At 37.1% G+C, this 21078-nt stretch overlaps 1 protein-coding gene across 1 annotated transcript; it reads left to right on the top strand.

Annotated features, from left to right (window-relative positions):
- Nucleotides 1-11489: 11489 nt before the first annotated feature.
- On the top strand, nt 11490-15532 carry LOC141346132 (carbohydrate sulfotransferase 1). Its single transcript, XM_073851046.1, has 2 exons — nt 11490-11648; nt 14281-15532. Exons 1-2 carry the CDS (start codon nt 11510-11512, stop codon nt 15396-15398), a joined length of 1257 nt encoding a protein of 418 aa, XP_073707147.1. The 5' UTR covers nt 11490-11509; the 3' UTR covers nt 15399-15532.
- Nucleotides 15533-21078: the final 5546 nt, after the last annotated feature.

The raw sequence follows: 21078 nt of genomic DNA, 5'->3' as shown, positions 1-21078 counted from the left end.
TATTTGCCTTAAAACTTTTAGGCTTCTGTAACCATTAAGCTTCATTTGATCTAAAGGATTCACTCTGACTAGGTCGTCTTTTATGTTAATATTTCCCATGTTATCTGGGTTCTGCATGGTCTTGTCTTGTTTAAAAACCTATTTAACCACAGCATGCATTGACAGACATTATCTAAAGGATAGAAAAAGACAACTCTCATCCCTCAGATATAATAGTTGCTGCACCCTGCTGATAAAATAGCTGCAATTTTCATCTGCAAGATTTGATCTGGCCTGTAATGAAGTGCATGTCCACTGGGGGGTGTTGTATTCGTAAAGAAAATGAAACTGAGTTTGTGGCAATCTAAACCTTACAGGAATGATCTTTTATTGATTTTTTAACATTTTGTATTAAAATTCATGTATTAAACAATGCTGAGTTTCTTTTCAGAAAGAAAGGGAAACACACAATGTTCACTGACCTATGAGCCCACAGTTTTTTTCTTTTTTCTTTCATAAAGCATTACATGTTAAACATGACACATAAATGACTGTTTCCAAAAATATCGGTTCCTAGAGACGAGCCGTGTTTATAACTCAAATATGTGTCATGAGGCAATGTGACTTTGCCGTACAGCAACACTAAATCAAACAAATCACATTAATAAACTCAACCAACCAAGAGTATTTGTGCAGACAGGATATGCCCCCTGAAATAGCCCTGGAACCTCAATAAAAGCGCACACACACAAACACTATGAGCTAGGAGTGACTTCCAGGACAAAAAAGCCACTAAGTCCTCTTGGGGACTGAAATTAAACAGAAAGGATCATCAGGAATGTCTATCAATTAAAACAATTTTAACAAGAATGTGACGAGTGCTAGGCTTCGAGGTGAGATAATGGCTGTTCGAATGATGAATGAGGTTGACAAACCTGAAATATTAATCAATCAACGTGTTAAGAGCAGGGTTATTAACAATTTGACATTTTAACTGAATTAGTTACATACTATGCTAAATAGTATTTTCGTTTTCAAATGAGGAAATCCCCAATTTAGAATAATTGACAACATTACCAATACAGTACGTCATTGACTAGACAACGCAAAAGGTGATTTTAAAACACGCAGGTGGTACTTCAAGCTTAAATTGGTATGAAAATTCCTCATTATGAAATTTACTTATGGGTCAGGGAGTATAATTATTTTTTAAATATTGAATTGCACATTCAATTGACAGCCCTGTAGTATATAGTCAATTTATTTTCATCCTGTTGATTTCATAATGTTTACTATTTCTCTTTTGAAGTATTGTGTGGCTTTTTTGTTCATTTTTTATGGGACCAGCTGCCTAGTGTAAATAATGTTTTTTCTCCTAGTCTTCTTGTGTACACTGCCTCCTTAGGGTGTTTGTAGACTTGCAGGTTCAGTTTCCTGCTGCCATGGGCTGCATTTTGTTCTCCCTGCATGCTATGTGGGTAATTATTGCACCTAGCTTGTTGCGTGGGTATTTGTGTGTGTGTGTGTGTGTGTGTGTGTGTGTGTGTGTGTGTGTGTGTACCTGGTATTCATCACGTTGTGGGCACCAAATGTCCCCACAAGGATAGGAATACCAGTAGATTTTGACCTTGTGGGGACATTTCTCAGGTCCCCATGAGGAAACAGGCTTATAAATCATGCACAACGAGTTTTTTTGATGAAGTAAAAGTGTGCACAATCTCCTGTGAGGGCTAGGTTTAGGTGTAGGGTAGGTGTAGGGCGATAGAAAGTACGGTTTGTACAGTATAAAAACCATTACGCCTATGGAATGTCCCCAACGTGTGTGTGTGTGTGTGTGTGTGTGTGTGTGTGTGTGTGTGTGTGTGTTTGTGCTTATCTTTCTACAGGCTCTGTGTTGGTGGCGAACTCCTCTGAAGTGATTTGAAGCCTGGCATCTGGGGTCTCTCAGCTCCCCCTTTGGTGGCTGTAGGGACAGTAAAGACAAACCTTTAGTGAGATCTTGTAATAGGCATCATAGTGGTTTTGTCTGTGTTAATATGTGCTCTTAACGTAAAATACTTGTACCTTTTTTCACCCAAAAACGTCAATTCTGCCATTAATTTTTTCACCCTCCAATCGTTCCAAACCTTCATTCGCCTTTGGAACACAAGAGCTTTCTGTATTTCTATATTTCTCTATTAGGTATTTTGCACTGAATATCTTTACATTTGCCCTAAACTCTCTTGGATTGTTCATGAACATACAGTACATAAGAGAACTAGCAATGTCCAATTAGTAAACAGATTTATTAGAGTCAAATCATTCTGATCCCAATCCAAATCAGGCTAATCAGTTTGCACTGGCTACCACTAGCTGCTCGTATAAAATTCAAGGAATTAATGTTTGCCTACAAAACCATCACTGGCTCTGCACCCCTTTACCTAAATTCATTACTTCAGACTTATTTGCCCTCTAGTAGCCCATCCCAAAGAGGCACAAAACCACTTTCAAAAACTTTCACATTAAATGTACCCTCCTGGTGGAATGACCTGCCCAACTCAATCCGAACAGAATCGGCTAAAAACACATCTTTATTTGATCCTCTAACTCTAGTACCCTCTATTCTATTCTTTATAAAAAAAACTGCCTTTTTAGACTTACTCTATTTATTTACTCACTGCTTGTTTAAAAAAAAACAATCTGCATTTTTTCTCAGGAGGTGGGAAAAAAGCTATCCGAAAACATGTTTTTTGTGGCCATTTAAACAATTAAACGACGTTCTTACCCACCTTACATGGAAGTAAGCCAATGGGTGAGACTTCTGGTTCATCAGCCGCTATAGGGAAATAACGAGAAGAATAACAACGTGCAGTAAACGGTAAAACTGTTTGCACTACAAACCAGTGTATTCATAATTAAGATAATACATTAAAATAATATGGTAAGATACACCAATTTGTAACATCAAGCAGCAAAACAAGTTCCTTAGATAGTCTGGAAAAAGTATCTTAATCGCACTGTGGTACTAAACGCCATTCAAGATTATGCTGCCAGGTTGCCAGTTTTTGCTACTCAAATCTAGCTCAAAATTTGTGTGTCTTAATTAAGACGCCTTCTTGCATTAAACGGCTTACTGTTGTGTAGGTAATCATGTCTATTAAAAAGTATTGCGAAATTACAGCGTTTCCATTAACCAATGTTACTCGACTGAAACCTAATTTTTTCCTCACGCGATAAGTCACAACTGATTTGTCAACTGATTTGTGTGGGATTTTGGCTATATTTAATTGAATGTGACCTGTAAATGCGGAAAAAAAGTTCCATTGCTGTGTTGCGAAATATTCCTTTTTTAAAAAGCCTGAAAAACCACCTCATGTGAGCGTAAAAACTTTTTTTGCGATATATGGGAGTTTTCGTGCAATTAATGCATTTCCATTAGGCGTATTTTAATTCGCAATTTCAATTTGCGCAATTTAAAGGGTAAGGGTAATAATGAGAACAATAACAAGGTGCAGTAATTGGTGAAACTGTTTGCATTACAAACCAGTGTGATCATAATTAAGATAATACATTCAAATAATATGGTTAGACACACCAAATTGCAATATCAAGCAGCAAAACAAGCTGCTTTGTACAGCTAAACATAGTTTAGCCCAGTGGCGGCTCCTGACAAATATCTCTGGGGGGGCAACTGTTCCGATTTTGGCAAAGATAACCGCTTTAATGGGTAAAATGATAAAATTCAGATAGCCAACTTTACAGGATTACATTGCATTGTTTGATTTGGTTTCCCTGTTCCTAGATGGCAACATCAGGCATGAATTGTACAAACTGTACAGTATTTTGAATAGCTATATTAAATTTATCGCAATGGTCTCAAATACACTGAAACACTTCCACCATGGCCATCAAGAGACACATTGTCATCAACTAGTTAGCCCTCTAAGAGTAAAAAAAAAAAAAAAAAAAGCCATACTGCTTTACAATTAAAGACTTTTTATTTCTCATATTAAAACTGTAATTAATCAAATCTTTCCAGAACATATTCAGTATAAATTTGGCTGCCAATATGCAATCAATACAACTATTTAAAATTCAACATTTGGAGAATACAACATATAACATACAAGGCCGTAACCAGGGTTTGAAAATTAGTGAGGTGTTAAGAATTGTGCTATAATAACACCCACAAATGCACTACATATAGCCTAAACTTCAAAATAGACAGACATGTAGATGATTGTGAAAGATTTTTTATTCAGTATAATGTTTTACATGGAAAGTTCGTTTTTTTTTTTAGCTGAGGGAATTTTTATTTTATAACAAGTTATAAAAATAACGTTAGAATAATGACACTGACATAAAACTAACGTTCAACTTTCCACTTTATAAACGTCCCAAAGTGTCACACTAAATTGGACAAACGAGTCAAAAAACACGTATAATAGGTGGATCTGGCAACAAACGGAGGCTGCTGCACCCGCGCTCTCACTCAACGCGTTCTCAAGCCCCTATCACTGCGCTAGCTTCTCGTAGCAACATGAATTGCAAACACTCATGTGATATGAGGTGGTTTAAACGGCTAAATAATCATTCTAAGAGCTTGACATTTTATTTTTGAATATAAAAAATGACCGAGGTCCGGACCTCGGTGACCTCATAGCTGGCTACGGCCGCGATAACATAAACAATTCACCATTTAATAACACACATCACTTGTATTGAAATTTTGCTCGCCTCTCTTTTAAGCAGGCAAAGTGATCAATTACCCTCTCATTAAAATCAGGCATGTTCCTCATAAGTTCCCTCTCCATTGAAAGCATGGCCAATGCATTCAGACGTCTCGCTACACGCGTGCGTGCTGTACATCTTCGAGCACGCATCAGTGCGTATTACGAAATCACGTTGGGGCGAGCCCTCCCGGTGCCCATTGAAATGCATTGTAGGGTTCAAAATTTGAAAAAAAAAATCTCACAATATAACTCTATGAGACCGGCTGGGGCGATTTTCAATCTGACTGAGATCGCCCCAAGGGGGCGGGGTTTTAGGTTTGAAAGTGACATTCAGGCTGTTGATTGTACAGTAATATGCAGACTAGGACTAGCAAAATAAGAGTCTTTTTCTCCTCTCTTTTTTCGTGTGGCTCAAGGAGGGCGATGCACTATCGCCCACCATGGGCCAGCCGCCCCTGGTTTAGCCAGACCCATAAAATTTACAAATGGCCGCGCCCACTTATATGGGAGTCATATCACCATTCATTGTTGTTGCATGAAAAATATGCCAATGACCATTACATAGCCTACTTAGAAATTAATTTTTGTGTTTTTCATAGAAGAAAGTCATAAACGGCATGAAGCTGAGTCAATATAAAAAATGAGAAACACTTTGCGAATAAGTGTCTTAATTACTTAATGAAAGAAAGAAGCAACTGGTTTGTGCGTCAGGTACAAACAACCAGAAACTTCTTGTCTTCCCTAATGCCCTCTGACTGAGTGAAGGTAGAACGCAGACAAACCAATGGCAGAGGAAGAGAAAACCCCACTGGTTATCCACGCGCGGTGCCCACCCCCTGCTTTTACAGAAAGCCAACATTATCCATCTGTCACTTAATACAGACGCTCAGCACACGACGTATCGTTTGGCTGATATAGGTGGGCAAACTCGAGAACCGCAGGACTATCAAGATAGCAACTTTACTGGATCGAGTCCATGCGTGTTTTATTGAGGAATATTTCAGCACGACGTGAGTGGTAAGAGATGCGCGGATCGTCTTCTCGTCAGTGTCCGTTCTCATCTAACAGCTTTCGTCAGGTTTCATTAATGCTGTGATTTTTAGACTAGCGGTACTGCTCATACTAACTTCTAGGCTGCAAATGCATTTCATACAGCTTTCCTTTGAGCTCGGGCAAGAAGTTGTGTCAGCGGAGGCTGTGACTGTGAGACAAGGGATGCTCTTGACAGATGTGACTGGATTCAGTGTTGTAAACAAGCTGAAGATGCAAACTAATTTAATATGCTTGTGAAATATTAGTTGTTTTTGTAATTAATTTGGCAGTCTTGTGGAAAGAGTTGGTTCGTTTTATCCGCGTGAAAAAATATTAAACGCATTTTTAAACCATGATTTGATAGGTTAAATATCAAGCATTGCACCTTGTTCCAGCTATTAGCTGTAACACTGGACCACAAAACCAGGCATAAGTAGCACAGGTATATTTGAAAATACATTGTATGGGTTAAAATGATCGATTTTTCTTTTATGCCCAAAATTATTAGGATATTAAGTAAAGATCATGTTCCATGAGGATACTGTGTATTTTTTTTTTACCGTAAATATATTAAAACGTAATTTCTGATTAGTAATATGCATTGCTAAGAACTTCATTTGCACAGTTTTAAAGGCAATTTTCTTAGTATTTTGATTTTTTGCACCCTCAGATTCCAGATTTTCAAATAGTTGTTTCTCGGCCAAATATTGTCATATCCTAACAAACCGTACAACAATCTTATTCATTCAGCTTTGAGATAATAAATTGAAATGAAAAAATTGACCCCTATGACTGGTTTTGTGGTCCATTGGTCACAAATATCTATAAAAAAAAAAAAAAAACATCTCAAACCAGACCAAACTGCATTCGCGGTCTTATATTGTCTTCAAACCTAGTCATGCTGGTCTTTTGAGATAATTGGTTAAGAAGGGTTTCAGGCACTTTTCATTAGATTTGTCTTGGAGACCAGCTTGGCCAGACTAGCAAACCAAATGAATACAATCTTAAGACCAGCAAACTACTGTTAAGCAGTTTTTATTTGCAAATTCTGCAGGAAAGCTATGGGGTAATGCACTATAGACATTTTGATGGTTATTTATTGAGCGATGCTGTATTTATGGTTTTTGGGATATTATGGATTGGTCGCTCACATTAGTGTCTTGCCTGTAGCTGTATTGGCCATAGACACACATTAACCTTGAATAGCCTGCTGTGCCTGTAGGCATAGTCAAATGAAGGGAGTTCAGACATAAAACATATACATAATAATAAATAACTTATCATACCTTAGAATTGTGCGTATCTCTAGTCTCGTATTAACATTTTCATTTATAATATTAAAAGTTTAAAAATTCTTTTCAATTTATGCGATTTTATTCACTTATCTGCTATAGATGTACTAATGCAGATTGAGACCTTGGCAACCGTTTAGTTTGGCAAGAATCAAACTTTAGTTTTCAATTGTGTTGAGTTTGAAATGCATGAATAAGTATTCAGATATTCTCAGACATTTATTAGGTGAGGTAAAAGAGAAACTATTTGAGTCCTTTGCTGTAATGAGTTCTTAAACACAGATTAACATATTCACAGCAAGGTCAAGATACCCATACATTTACATAGGAGAAAAGTGAGAGAGAGAGAAAAATAGATATCAGTTTTCTTCCAGATAGTACTGGTGCTTGATTGTGTTGGTCGATGTGGCTGGAGCGATTTTGTCGAATGGCAGAGAAAGCTAATCGTAGCTCTCAGTGTGCACACTGATGGAAATAAATTTCCCCCTTACATTCCCTATTCCCAGTGTGGTAATCAGTTTGTTAAATGAAAAAACACAGAATCATAAGAGAGGTTATTGTAGGAGACAACCCTGAAAATCCTGTGAATGCTATGAAAAGAGCTGCAGCCAATGAGGCTTTTAAGCTTGCAGTGATTGAAAAGAGAAAGACAATCTTTACTCCAGTCTAGATGCTAAAGTATATTTAAGATTTGATCCTCTTTTTTTATTTCAAGAGCTGTCATAATGTCTTCTTGGCCTCTTTCCTGTAAATTAAAGTAGTGACATAACCAGGGGTTCACAAAAATACAACCAGCTGGTCATATTGCAGATATAAGTTGAGTGATTCCAATATATTGATGGTCACAGACACAAAACTATCTGATCAATCTCCTGATACTGCTTGGCTGTTTTAGTGCAAGAGCCTATTAGCTGTATATAGCTGTCATTATATACAGAGCTGCTGTGGTGACTAGTCCCTCTCAGGAGCTAATAAAAAGCACAGGGAAACCACCTCATTGAATGCTCAATTAGCAGGCCAGCAAGAGCTTTTTCATGCAAAGTTCAAGGAACCTGAGGCGAGCAACATGGCTGTTCATTGATAAGGAGCTTGTTGAGTGCTTGATTGCCATATCTGTGTTTGAAATTCTCAAAACGTCTCAAATGCTACATTTTTCTGACATGTTAATTTATTCCAGCTGCGGAAGTGAAGCATTTCTGCTTCTTACGTCTTACAACATCACTGAAAACATAGACCGTATTCATTTGAGGAATAACAGAGAAAATTGTGCTTGGAGACCATCGCTGCCAATTTTGCCACCTATGATTGATGAAATGGTTCTTAAGGGCTTCCTCAAGAGAAACATGGCAACATACATCACAGCAAAAATAGGCACTGCATTATTTACGATGGTATTTTTCGTCATTTGAAGAGAAATGAGATAGTGATGAGAGGCTGACAATATGTTGCGGATCTTTCTAATGCATTTCTAATAGCAACAGAAATGGTGCCAATGGAAAACTGCAGCAACACATTGACTTTGGAGCAGGTTTGGGAAATTTGAAATGTTTTTTAGCTGAGGGAAGGCCAAGCTTGGGTTGTCATCTGTGACTAATACTGAGATGCCATAAGTTTTGAATTCTGGGCATTCAGAAGTAGATGTATTCACGTTACTGTTTTACAGCACATGCAAATGGACAGAGATGAATGCTTCCAACTCATTAGTCTTGCGTTGCCAGATCTTTGACAAAAAGCAAAAGAGCTGGTCCACATCACAGCTTATACTGGCCAAGAACTGCTTGCATAAACAGGAACAGTGTTATTTTAATAGCAATGAGATAGTATTATAGTTAGTTTTTATGTGTTCCTTTTTCATTTTTACTATATTTAAAGTTTTAGGAATTTTGTTGGGTGTTTTTGTCTATAGTTACCGTTGAGGTCAAAAGTTTACATCCCCATTCAGAATCTGCAAAATGTTTATTTAGTACTGACCTGAATAAGATATGAGTAAGATATTTCACATAAAAGATGTTCACATATAGTCCACGAGAGAAAACAGTAGATAGATTTATAAAAACGACCCTGTTCAAAAGTTTACATCCCCTTGATTCTTGTTGTTGCCTGAATGATCCACAGCTGTGTTTTTTTGTTTTAGTGACAGTTGTTCATGAGTCCCTTGTTTGTTCTGAACAGTTAAACTGGCTGCTGTTCTGCAGAAAATTCCATCAGGTCCCACAAATTCTTTGGTTTATTAGTATTTTTGTGTATTTGAACCCTTTCCAACAATGACTGTATGATTTTGAGATCCATCTTTTTTTACACCGAGGACAACTGGGAGACACATATGCAACTATTACAGAAGGTTCAAATGCTCACTGATGCTCCAGAAGGAAAAACAATGCATTAAGAGCCAGGGTTGAAAACTTGTGAATTTGAAGATTTTACTTATTTTGTCATCTGGGAAACATGTAAGTATCTTCTGTAGTGTCTGAAAGGCAGTGCTAAATGAAAAAAAAAAAAAATTGATATTTAAGCAAAATAAGAAAAATGTACACCCCCCATCCCCCACCCCCCTCTGAATTTTAGGATACATTTATTTTGTAAGCTTATTTTGTCTTCTGGGGAACATGTAACTACTTTATGTTCCCTGTAAAGGCCAGTACTAAATGAAAAAAAATATGATATTTAGGCAAAATAAGAAAAATGTACATTCTGTTCAAAAGTTTTCACCCCTGGCTCCTAACCCATAATTTTTCTTTCTGGTGCATCAAGTGAGCATTTGAACCTTCTGTAATAGTTGCATACGAGTCCCTCAGTTGTCCTAAGTGTGAAAAGATGGATCTCAAAATCATACAGTCATTGTTGGAAAGGGTTTGAATACACAAAAATGCTGGAAAACCAAAGAATCTGTGGGACCTAAGGATTTTTCTGAAGAAACTTGTGACCTCAGCTGTATTTCTGGTCTTTGAATCTGATTAGCTGAGAGAGGTGCGATCGATATTCTAATTATATTGGAACTCCAACCGTTTCACTGTTTATATCACTCCGCTTGTGTTTTTTCTCACTGCGAGTGTCATGGCGGATGCTCAAATCCACTATAATTTAAAAAAATAATACTGTTTTTGTGTCACATAATGTAGTTTGAACAGTTTTTAGGTGAGAATATACTTGTTTAGACTTCAAATATGCTGTTCGTTAATAATAACGTCTATTTGAAAATTTGCTTCAATGTTTTCGGGAGATGTGAGCTCCAGGTCATCAGCACCCATTCAGCACTCATGAACCTGCTGAGAGTAGCTTTACCTCTGACAGATCTTCTGGAATTTGCAGCTGGCTCTGATGTCTTTAGAGTGGTTAAACATGAGATATAATTAGTTTTGGGTCTCAATAATCTAGCATTTGTTTCAGAGCAAATAGTTTTCGCTGAGGGCAAAATCTCATCACATTATATTTTATGTAAATTTAATGCTGTATATCAGAGTGCTGCCTTTGTACTTTTGACCACTTTTACAGATGTGCCATTGAACTGTTGTATAAAAGCAGTATCACACTTCAAGCCATGCAATATGGCTGTATATCGGCACGCTGTGATTACCTATGGCCGATTCACAGCCATGCTGATATACATTTATATTGCACAGCAACGAGTGTGATAATGCTTATTTATTTCAGTCTTTTTCAGTTGTTTTACTACATCAAGTCAAACTAAGTGAAAATGAGAAGTATTTTTTTTGGCAACTAGCTAGAAAAAAAGTTTAAATTCTTTTATATATTTTTTTTTTCAGGTAACTTTTTTGTGTTTCAAGTAAAAAAAAAATTATGATTTTAGTTTATTATGGTTATAGTTATTTAATAACTCTGGAGAAGAACAAACTGCCTGATAAACATGTAAAGCAACAAGCATACTAGGCAAAATTTGAATTATTAAAAACTATTTAAAACTATTTGAATGAATTAATCCATAGAGGTGCTTGTTATGTCAGCTTGGTACCTTGTAAACACAAATTTGTTCGCTGGTGGACTAATAAATCAGATTAGAGCTTGACAGATCAAGCATTAGGTATTTGGCCAGCCAATGGACTGCTCTGTGGGTGTGAGCCCAGGTGACAGAAATGGCCACTTTGTTATTGTGGTTTAGGATGCGATTTTGCACTTATTTAAATATGGAAATACTATGGTAATCGGGCCAAGCCGCCTATTCTGTGATTGTGAGAATGATTAAATGTGAAAAATATGTAATACAGTCTCAACTCCTTGCTTTAGCTCCCACAATGATAATGCATCTCACATCTGCCTATTTGTAATGAAACTCCACAAGCACTCAGCATAATGATCTCTCAAAGTCTCAGAGCAAAGCAGACACACCGTTTACAATTTTAAAACAAATCTTGAAATGCAAGTCAAAAAATAAGGGACAATGAACAGTGTAATCCTTCCTACAGAGGTTTCTTTAGTAAATAAGTGTCCATGCTTGCCTTCCTGACAGAGTGAAGAATGTGATGGTGACGGAGCATTATGGAGTGCTCGTGGAAGACTCTGCTGCTGCTCGTCTGCACGTCTTTGGGAGTGCAGTACACTGCCATCCGCTCCCTCCACGACTCCTTCAGTGGCCCATGCCAAGACTCCGCCCACTGCCAAGGACGCCAGGGTAAAGGTGAGTCACTGTCCTGTAACACAAAGCATTAGATTTTCACAATGACATCTCAAATTGTATGAGCGTCCTGCAGATCAGTGCTGTCACTGGAAGAAAGGAAATGAAATTTGTATTTGGAAATGTGTGGTTTTGTTCAAATTGTATCAGGTTTACAATACCCCACTGATAGATTGTATTCACATTTATTCTGATTAACAAATCAGCAGGGTTTTCATCTATCTGCATCTGAGTCATTTCTATTATGCTGTATAGATTCATGTTCCCATCATGCAATATATTTATTAAGGCTGGGATGAAACGCATTAAATGACAGATCGGTGCAAGAGGGGTGTGTTTTTTGATTGAGTTATGACATTTTCATTAAAAAGTACAAGGTCAAAAAAACAAAACACATGCATAGATGAACTGTTCACAGTGAGATCAATAAAATGCATTTTAAAATAGGGTGAATTTTCATTTCAGGCTGAAATATATTGAATAAAATAAACCTAGCAGTGATTCAGAAAAAGCTAATTAAATGACTTCTAACACACACACACACAAAATCCTCAAGAGATATTTCAGAAATTTTATAATTTATCTTCTCTAATTAAATTTTTTTAAACAAAACATTATTTCTTGGGATAATTGTTTTTATCTGCAACCATTTTGTAGTTTCTCCATGTCCTCAATTTCAGTTTTCAGCAAGTACAGTAAATACAGTACAGTACATTTTGCAATGGTTAGTTATATATAATGCGAAATGTTAATTATTTTACCAAAATAAGAGGGATCATACAAAATGCATGTTATTTTTTATTTAGTACTCATCTGAATAAGATATTTCACATAAATGTCGTTTATAAAATTTATATTTATAAAATTAATATAAATTACCCTGTTCAAAAGTTTACATACACTTGATTCTTAAAACTATGTCGTTACCTGAATGATCCACAGCTGTGTGTTTTTTCTTTGTTGAGTAATAGTTGTTCATGAGTCCCTTGTTTGTCCCTTTGAGACCCTTTCCAACAATGACTGTCTGATTTTGAGATTGAGTACGTAAAATATTTAACAATGCTTTAGGAGCCGGGGTTGAAAACTTGTGAATTTGAAGATAAGGGTAAATTTAACTTATTTTGACATCTGGGAAACTTCTGTAGCATCTGAAGGGCAGTACTAAATGAAAAAAAAAAATTATATTTAGGCAAAATACGAAAAATGTACACATATTCATTCTGTTCAAAAGTTTACACCCCCGGCTCTTAATGCATTGTGTTTCCTTCTGGAGCATCAAAAAACATTTGAACCTTCTGTAATAGTTGCATATAAGTTCCTCAGTTGTCCTCTGTGTGAAAAGAGGGATCTCAAAATCATACAGTCATTGTTGGAAAGGGTTCAAATACACAAAAATGCTGAAAAATCAAAGAATTTGGAGGACCTAAAGGATTTTTCTGATAAACAGCAGGCAGTTTAACTGTTCAGGACAAACAAGAGACTCATAAACAACTATCACTAAGCGAAAAAAAAAACACAGCTGTGGATCATTCAGGTAACAACACAGTGTTACGAATAAAGCGCGTGTAAACTTTTGAACTGGGTCACTTTTTATAAATTCAACTATAATTTTCTCTTGCAGATTCTGCAAGGTGTATGTAAACTTTTGACCTCAACTGTATATCTCAAAAACCTTTTGTTACAGACATAAAGTTACAGAGCACAAAAACTGCATAACAGCAATGACCCATCTATTAATGTGTACGCAATATCATCTGTATTCAGGTCCAAGTGCCAGGATGCATTTTTAGACACAGTTTAAGCCCTCCATTAAATTATAGTTTGCACAGAGACTTAAATTCAATTATAATTCATGTTTAGTTATGGATGTAGCTATAGCTGGTTTGACAAGATCATCCTAAAGGATTTGAATGACATTCTTTCTGTAGGCTTATCTCTCTCAGGTCATCACTTCTGTAATGAGTAAGTTTGTGAGGAAAGAAATTAGCAGGGAACTGTTAGAAATGCAACCTGGAAATTCCCCCCTCATCCGCTGTAAGGAGCGAGAGATGGAATATCAATAATTAATTCTACAATTATCTCATCATTAATCTGCCGTAATATGTCCTCACGGACCAGCTGTTTGCACTTCCAGCAAGCGTCGACTCGCACAACCTAATGTGCCACACGCAATCAGTCTCTCATCAGCCGTAATTACAAGCGTTATCAGTCTCTCCCACCCTCCTGCTATATATAGTAATTGTTCATTTTGAGCAAAAGTCACATAATCTTTCTTCGTATGTGGAGAAATGCAGTCATTGTTCATATTTCAATTTTGGATGCTTTTTCAAATATTGCTCCAAAATGGTGAAATGATTACCACCACAGAAGGAGGCAATCCTAGTCTTCAAAACAACATTATTACTGCTGTACGTTTCCTCTCTGTGGGCGGAATAGGTTTTTGAAATCCACTGGACTTTATTACAGATTACATTACTATGTTTTTTCTCTAAATTAAAGCTCCAGGTATTTCCAAACCCAAATAACTGATTGATTAAAGATGAAGCTGAACTAATTGGGTCTTTTGTGGCCTTATAATGTCCACTGAGGTTTCAGAGCGCTGTATTATCTCACTTTCTCTTCTTCTCTTCCCTAGAGCAGAGATGGAAATCTCTTTGCGATGACAGCCACGGCATCCCTGATGAGACCGCCACGCGAAAGCACATCCTTCTGTTTGCACAAACCCGCAGTGGCTCCTCATTTACCGGACAACTTTTCAATCAACATCCTGGCATATTTTATCTTTTTGAGCCTCTTTTCCATGTGCAACAGGCCTTTACCAATTCTAGCAGCCGTTTACAAAGGGCTTTGGATGGCAGAGCTCTTCTGGGAGCCTACCGAGACCTCCTTCTCAATCTTTACAACTGTGACTTCAGCTTTCTGGAGAGCTACATTCGCCCTGAGCCACAGGATCACATGACTGGGGCGTTTTTCCGCCGCAGCTCCAGTCACGCCCTGTGCACGCCGCCTGTCTGCCAGGAAGGTGGTGAGGAGATTCTAGCAGGCCAACCGGATGAAGTCTGGTGCCCGAAAAAGTGCCAGGCCTTGAACCTCACGCTAGCCTCTCAGGCTTGCCAAGCACGAAGTCACGTAGCCATAAAAACAGTCCGAATCCCAGAGATAGGCGACTTACGTACGCTTTCAGAAGACCCTCGTTTAGATTTGCGAATCGTCCATTTGGTAAGAGACCCCCGAGCCATTCTCGCCTCCCGCATGGCGGCTTTTGCTGGTAAATTCAGGGCTTGGAAGATCTGGAATGCCACCGGCCGCCAACCACGCTACGTGGACCTTACACAGATAACGAGAACGTGTAGAGATATCGAATATTCTGTGGAAACCAGCCTGCAGAAGCCCACATGGCTGAGGGGGAGGTATCTTTTGGTACGCTATGAAGACTTGGCCTTGAATCCTGAGGAAAAGGCCAAGGAGATATACAGATTTCTGGGCCTGGACCTGGATCAAAGAGTCCTCGCGTGGATTGCTCATAACACCAATGGCACTCTCGCATCTTCTTCAGATTGGAACTATAAGTACTCCACTACAAGAGACTCGAAAGCCACAGCTCAGAGCTGGAGAATACATCTGAATTTTGATATTGTTAAGACAGTTCAATCTCTTTGCAACAGAACTCTTGCTCTACTAGGTTATAAGCTTGTCCGGTCTGTAGATGAACTGAGGAATATAACAAAAAGTTTAATGGAGCCCAGGACGTAGTAAAGGTCATTTTTAAGCGTACTACTCAAAGTGACTTATACACTGAATCAAACAGGACTCTCATTTGGATACATACGGTAATATGTGACCCTGGACCACAAAACCAGTCATAAGGTTAAATTTTACAAAACTGAGATATACACATCATATGAAAGCTCAATAAATAAGCTTTCTATTGATGTATAGTCTGTTAGGATAGGACAATATTTGGCCGAGATACATCTATTTGAAAATCTGGAATCTAAGGGTGCAAAAAAATCAAAATACTGAGAAAATCACCTTTAAAGTTCTCTAAATTAAGTTCTTAACAATGCATATTACTAATCAAAAATTACATTTTGATAGGTTTACAGTAGGAATTTTACAAAAAATCTTAATGTAACATGATCTTTACTTAATTTCCTAATGATTTTTGACATAAAAGAAAAATCAATAATTTTGACCCATACAATATATTTTTGGCTATTGCTACAAATATACCCCAGCGACTTAAGACTGGTTTTGTGGTCCAGGGTCACATATTGTGTTAATTACTTCTAATATTTTTTTTAGTTTGTTTTGACAATTTGCATACTAATTGTCATGTAAATGCAACATTTAACATTTAAGATCCTAAGGTCATAAATATGATGCTTGGTACTTTTTCTTAGAGGGAAAGTTCACATAAAAATGAACATTCTGTCATTAATTACTCATCCTCATGTTGTTTCAAACCAAGCGGCAACCTCCCGCTCTCTCTATTGAAACCAACACGGAAGTGTTTTAAACTGCAATTCATCGACTGGCCGCTAGAGACTGGCTGCAAAAGGGAGTCAATCCCATAGACTCCACATGTTAAAATGCCCAACTTCACAGCAAAAAAAAAAAAATGTTTACAGTCTGGTACAAAAAGTGGTTTTGGTCTGTATAGCTAATTTCTCCCTTCATGTCAACTGTGAGGGGGTGAATTTTTTTATAACTCATCCATTTAAGTTATATTAAGCCTTAAAGTTCTGCATAATTAAGGGCGTGGCCACTTGAGTGACAGGGGAACTGCCGCTGCTGTCACCACTGTCACGCTAGGTGGGTGTGGTTTCAGCAACCAGCTCCACTCACGTCCCGCCTCTTTGCCCATTTTCAATTATCCAGGAGTGATGTGCGATGACGCGATTCCAAGATGGCGACGGCTGAATCCCGCCCACTATGAGCTTCAAAATCGCTCTTCAGAAACCTACGGGTGACGTCACAGACACTACGTCCATATTTTTTACAGTCTATGTTTCAAACCCGTAAGACCTTCGTTCATTTTCGTAACACAAATTAAGATATTTCTGATGAAATACGAGAGCTTTCTGACCCTGCATAGACAGCAACGCAACACATCCAAAACCCATAAAGGTAGTAATGAATTTGATAAAATAGTCCATGTGATATCATTGGTTCAACCGTAATTTTATAAAGCTACAAGAATAATTTTTTGTGCAAAGAAAACAAAATGAACGTGGTACTGTGGTACTCTCGTGAATGGCAGTGCAAAAGAGAAATAGTTGAATGTTATTTTTGTTGTCTTTGCACACAAAAAGTAAGATTCTCTTTCCTTTGTGAAATTTAAAATATATATTTTGAGAAATACCTGGAAGTCAAAGGTCAAAAAAACAAACAATGGTTTGGTTACCAACATTCTTAAAGGGAAACCTGGGTGTTAAGAGGTGTACGGCTTAATATAACACAAATTATGTCTCTTAATTAAATATGTAGTAGAAAATGCATGAAAGATTTATGTTATTTTTTAAAATCTACATCATTCTAATACATATTTTGGATTATGGGGGATGCCGTTATGCTGTGAAATGGTTGCGCTATCGACTGATGCTATCTGCTCCTATATTTATACCCCAACACAATTCAGAATACACAACTCTAAAAATAAAATACTGGTATGATGACCACAGCTACTGAAAGAGCATACAGGTGGCAGTGCATGTAAGTGCAGGCTTAAACCAAATCATACCATTGATTTAACCACACAAGGAGTCTAAACGCTTCAGAAATCAGAGCTGAGAAAGTCCTTCAGTGGCTGCAGCATCATGACAAGCGTCTGTATGTTTTCATCCTGCCAGGATGGCATTTAGCGTTTCTTGTCTGTGCCGTTTGTAAGATCTTTCAGTAGCTGTGGTCTACTAAAAGCCTCAAAGACATCAGGGCTGAAGTGGAGAGAACAAAGACGCAGGTCTTTAGAAAGTTTTATTTGTTCACAAGCACCTTCCCATTCTTTGCTGTCTTATCGCTAGGAAAAGCAGTGAAGACTGAAGACTGAATTACAACTAAAAGTCACACAATGTGCTATTGTATCAGGTTTTTGTTGTGTTGTGGTAAAAATATCAACAGGCAGTGCCAGTAGCTCCAAAATATTCATAAAATGATGTGGATTTTTTTAAATAAGGTAATAGGTTTTCTACTGCATATTTCAGTGAGAGACATCCATTACATTATATTAAGCCATACAAGTCTTAATATCCAGGGTTCCCTTTAAAAATATATTCTTTTGTGTTCTACAAAAGAAAGAAACTCTAGACTGGAGCCACATGAGGGTGAAAAATTATGAAAGAATGTTTATTTTTGGATGAACTGTCCCTTTAATTATGTAAAATTCTTGATATTCATGAGCCAGGCCTTTAGAATAGTATGATGCTAAATAAGCACCCATGCCTACCATTTTCAGCCTGTAAATGTGCATTAATGTGACCAAAGAACCATCGACAAAAGCACAGCAGACTTGCCAGTGATGAACATGCCAAAGCTGGTCAAACGATCAATTTAATGGCATGTATTGTCTGGACGAGCCCTTAAATGGCCTTAAGTATGAATGTTGATAAGCGAATATGTCCTTACAACCCCATAAACAGCCAAACAGAGATCTAAAATGACTGAAATGTCTCTCACTGCTATTGAAAAGTCCTCTTTCATGCGCTTCTTAAAAGCAAAGTCCCTAATGAAATGAAGTCGGCACAGAAGGTCATGTTCAGTTTTAAATCACTGACAGACAGTTCAATGTGTTTCCATCTACTGAAGTCCTCTACATTTTTTTTTTTTTTTTTTTTTGTAAACTCTAAACTTCAAAAATTATCTCCCTCTGATGGCTTTGTGAGTCAGAGTCAGTGATTATTTTTAAGTGCCAGTGTCAACATTGGGAAAAGCACTTTGGAGCTATGCGGCCACTTTGCAATTTGTGGATAACAGATAGGAAACTATACAAATCAAAATCCTCATTTAATTAACATGCTATCTCTTGTTCACAGGGCCCCCTTGAGGCTGAGCCTTTGGCTGCAGCCCATGTGATCCCTTGGGTTAATGTGGCCCTGCTAATTACGGTTTTAGTTCATATCATGAATTAAATAACTAAACCCATGAACACAACACATTTTGGAAGCTCAAATATCTGCCAGTATGTAATGAAAATGTCATTTGAGTCTTAGGAATATCAAATTGTGTCAGTTATTAGCCTTAAATACTGGATTTTAGTTTGTCTTGGTAAATTTGTGTTGTTGTACATGCCTTTCTGTCAGTTACATTAAGCAATTTATTACTTATATGTAAAACATGCCCTTAAACACACACTTTTACATATTGCAAATATGCTGTATAAACAACTGTTCCTCATCTCAGGTATATGATGATTAAATGCAAATTTCAGCCGCACTGCCAATTAATAAATATGCAGAGAAAAGAGGAAAACTATATGGCTGAATAAATTATTCCTTTTTATACTGTTTTAGTCCTTCAGAATCGGTGGTTCACAATGATATAATGTGTTTGTTTCATTCAATTATTTATTTATAGAAAATTATTTATTTATGGTAAAAGGTACAGAATTATATGAGACACTGTGCAACTGTTATGTAGAGGTATTAATGACAGGTTCTGAGTGCTTATTTGTCTATATGAAAGCTTTCTGTGTTACACATGAACACATTGACCTGTGTTATTAATATTTAAGAAGGACTGGTGACAAATGGAAATGAATCGGAAGCACTAGTTTTGATGCAGTTGTTTGTTGCTGCTGTATGGCGTGCTATTCTCATCAGTTTTCTTTTAATACTTGACATTTGTGGTGTTCTGCTGAGGCTGGAGCATTTGGTGAAGTGCTGATCATCTTCTCAACGTCAGCAGTCCAGCTTTAGCTTAAAAATCGAAAAAGTGATTACCAAGGAACATGGCCGTAATTCAGACTCTCTTTTGTCAGTTCCTTTTGTTTCCAAAGACAAGGATGCCTTACATTAACATATTTAATGGATGATAAGCACTGGATTGATGAATACAGAGTAGCTATTTCATCAAAAAAGCACACAAATGCAAAATCATCAAAAAGACTTAATTTATTTTGGAAAGATATATGGTAAAAGCAGCAGCATTCAAATTATTCAGAGCATACGTCATTATATTGTGAATATAGAGTGTTTTCACAACGCGACATCAGTCTGCCATATTGGCAGCACTGAATGTAGACAGTGACACTGAACCAAATGAAACTTGCATATTTTGCTGATTATTGATGCTGAAAATTATCAATTATTGTCATGTTTTGGGCTGTACTAATCGGTTAGACCGGGAAAAACATTTGTAGTTCTATAGACTGCCAAAGTTATAACAAATCAGGAAGAAGAGTGCAAAAACTGAGGAACAAAAGCATTTTTGGTCAAACCAAACCGGGATTTCCAGGGCATGAATCTTGACAACATTTGTGTTTGTTCTTATCATTTCCAGTCAGGTAGGTGAAATATTAGGCTAATATTTTAATTAATACTGCTCATCCCTGGTGAAATCGGTATGCTGGGATGCTGGTTAGGTATGTTTTGATGCTGGTTTAAGCTGGTCCTTAGCTGGTTTATGCTGGTCATGTGCTGGTCAAGAACCAGCATAAACCAGCAAAGAACCAGGTAAACCAGCATCAGAACCTACCTAAGTAGCATATGCTGTTTTTTTTTTCAACAGGGATACGTATCTTTATCACCTATTAACTTTAGTTTGTCAAAATATTGCACCCTTTTCTACTTGCTAAGTCCTTCTCTATATGATTTAGCAGCTATAGTTTGTTTATGAAAAAATATATACATTTCAACATTGGAATAATCAGAATAATCATTAGAATAGTCATCTGCAAATTTTAACTAGCTTACATGGTTATGACTACTAAAAATAACCTGCAGGGAACGTTCTGGGAACGTTCTCTCTCGGTTGTAAAAATAAAACTTTAAAATAAGCTGCAGGGAACGTTCTTGGTAGGTTCTTTTCAGGTTAAAAAAAAACCTAAAAATAACCTGCAGGGAACGTTCTGGGAAGATTCTTTTCAGGTAAAAAAAACTAAAAATAACCTGCAGGGGACGTTCTGGGAACGTTTTCCATAGGTTATAAAAATTAAACCTAAAAATAACCTGCAGGGAACGTTCTTGGAAGGTTCTTTTCAGGTTAAAAAAAAACTAAAAATAACCCACAGGGAACGTTCTGGGAAGGTTCTTTTCAGGTAAAAACTAAAAAAAAAAAAACTAAAAATAACCTGCAGGGGACGTTCTGGGAACGTTTTCCATAGGTTATAAAAATTAAACCTAAAAATAACCTGCAGGGAACATTCTGGGAAGGTTCTTTTCAAGTTAAAAAATAAAAACTAAAAATAACCTGCAGGGAATATTCTCGGAAAGTTCTT

The sequence above is a fragment of the Garra rufa genome, chromosome 11 (assembly GCF_049309525.1).
Source record: "Garra rufa chromosome 11, GarRuf1.0, whole genome shotgun sequence".
Taxonomy (NCBI): domain Eukaryota; kingdom Metazoa; phylum Chordata; class Actinopteri; order Cypriniformes; family Cyprinidae; genus Garra; species Garra rufa.
The sequence above is the reverse complement of the archived record's forward strand: the minus strand, read 5'-3'. Positions and strand labels throughout refer to the sequence as shown.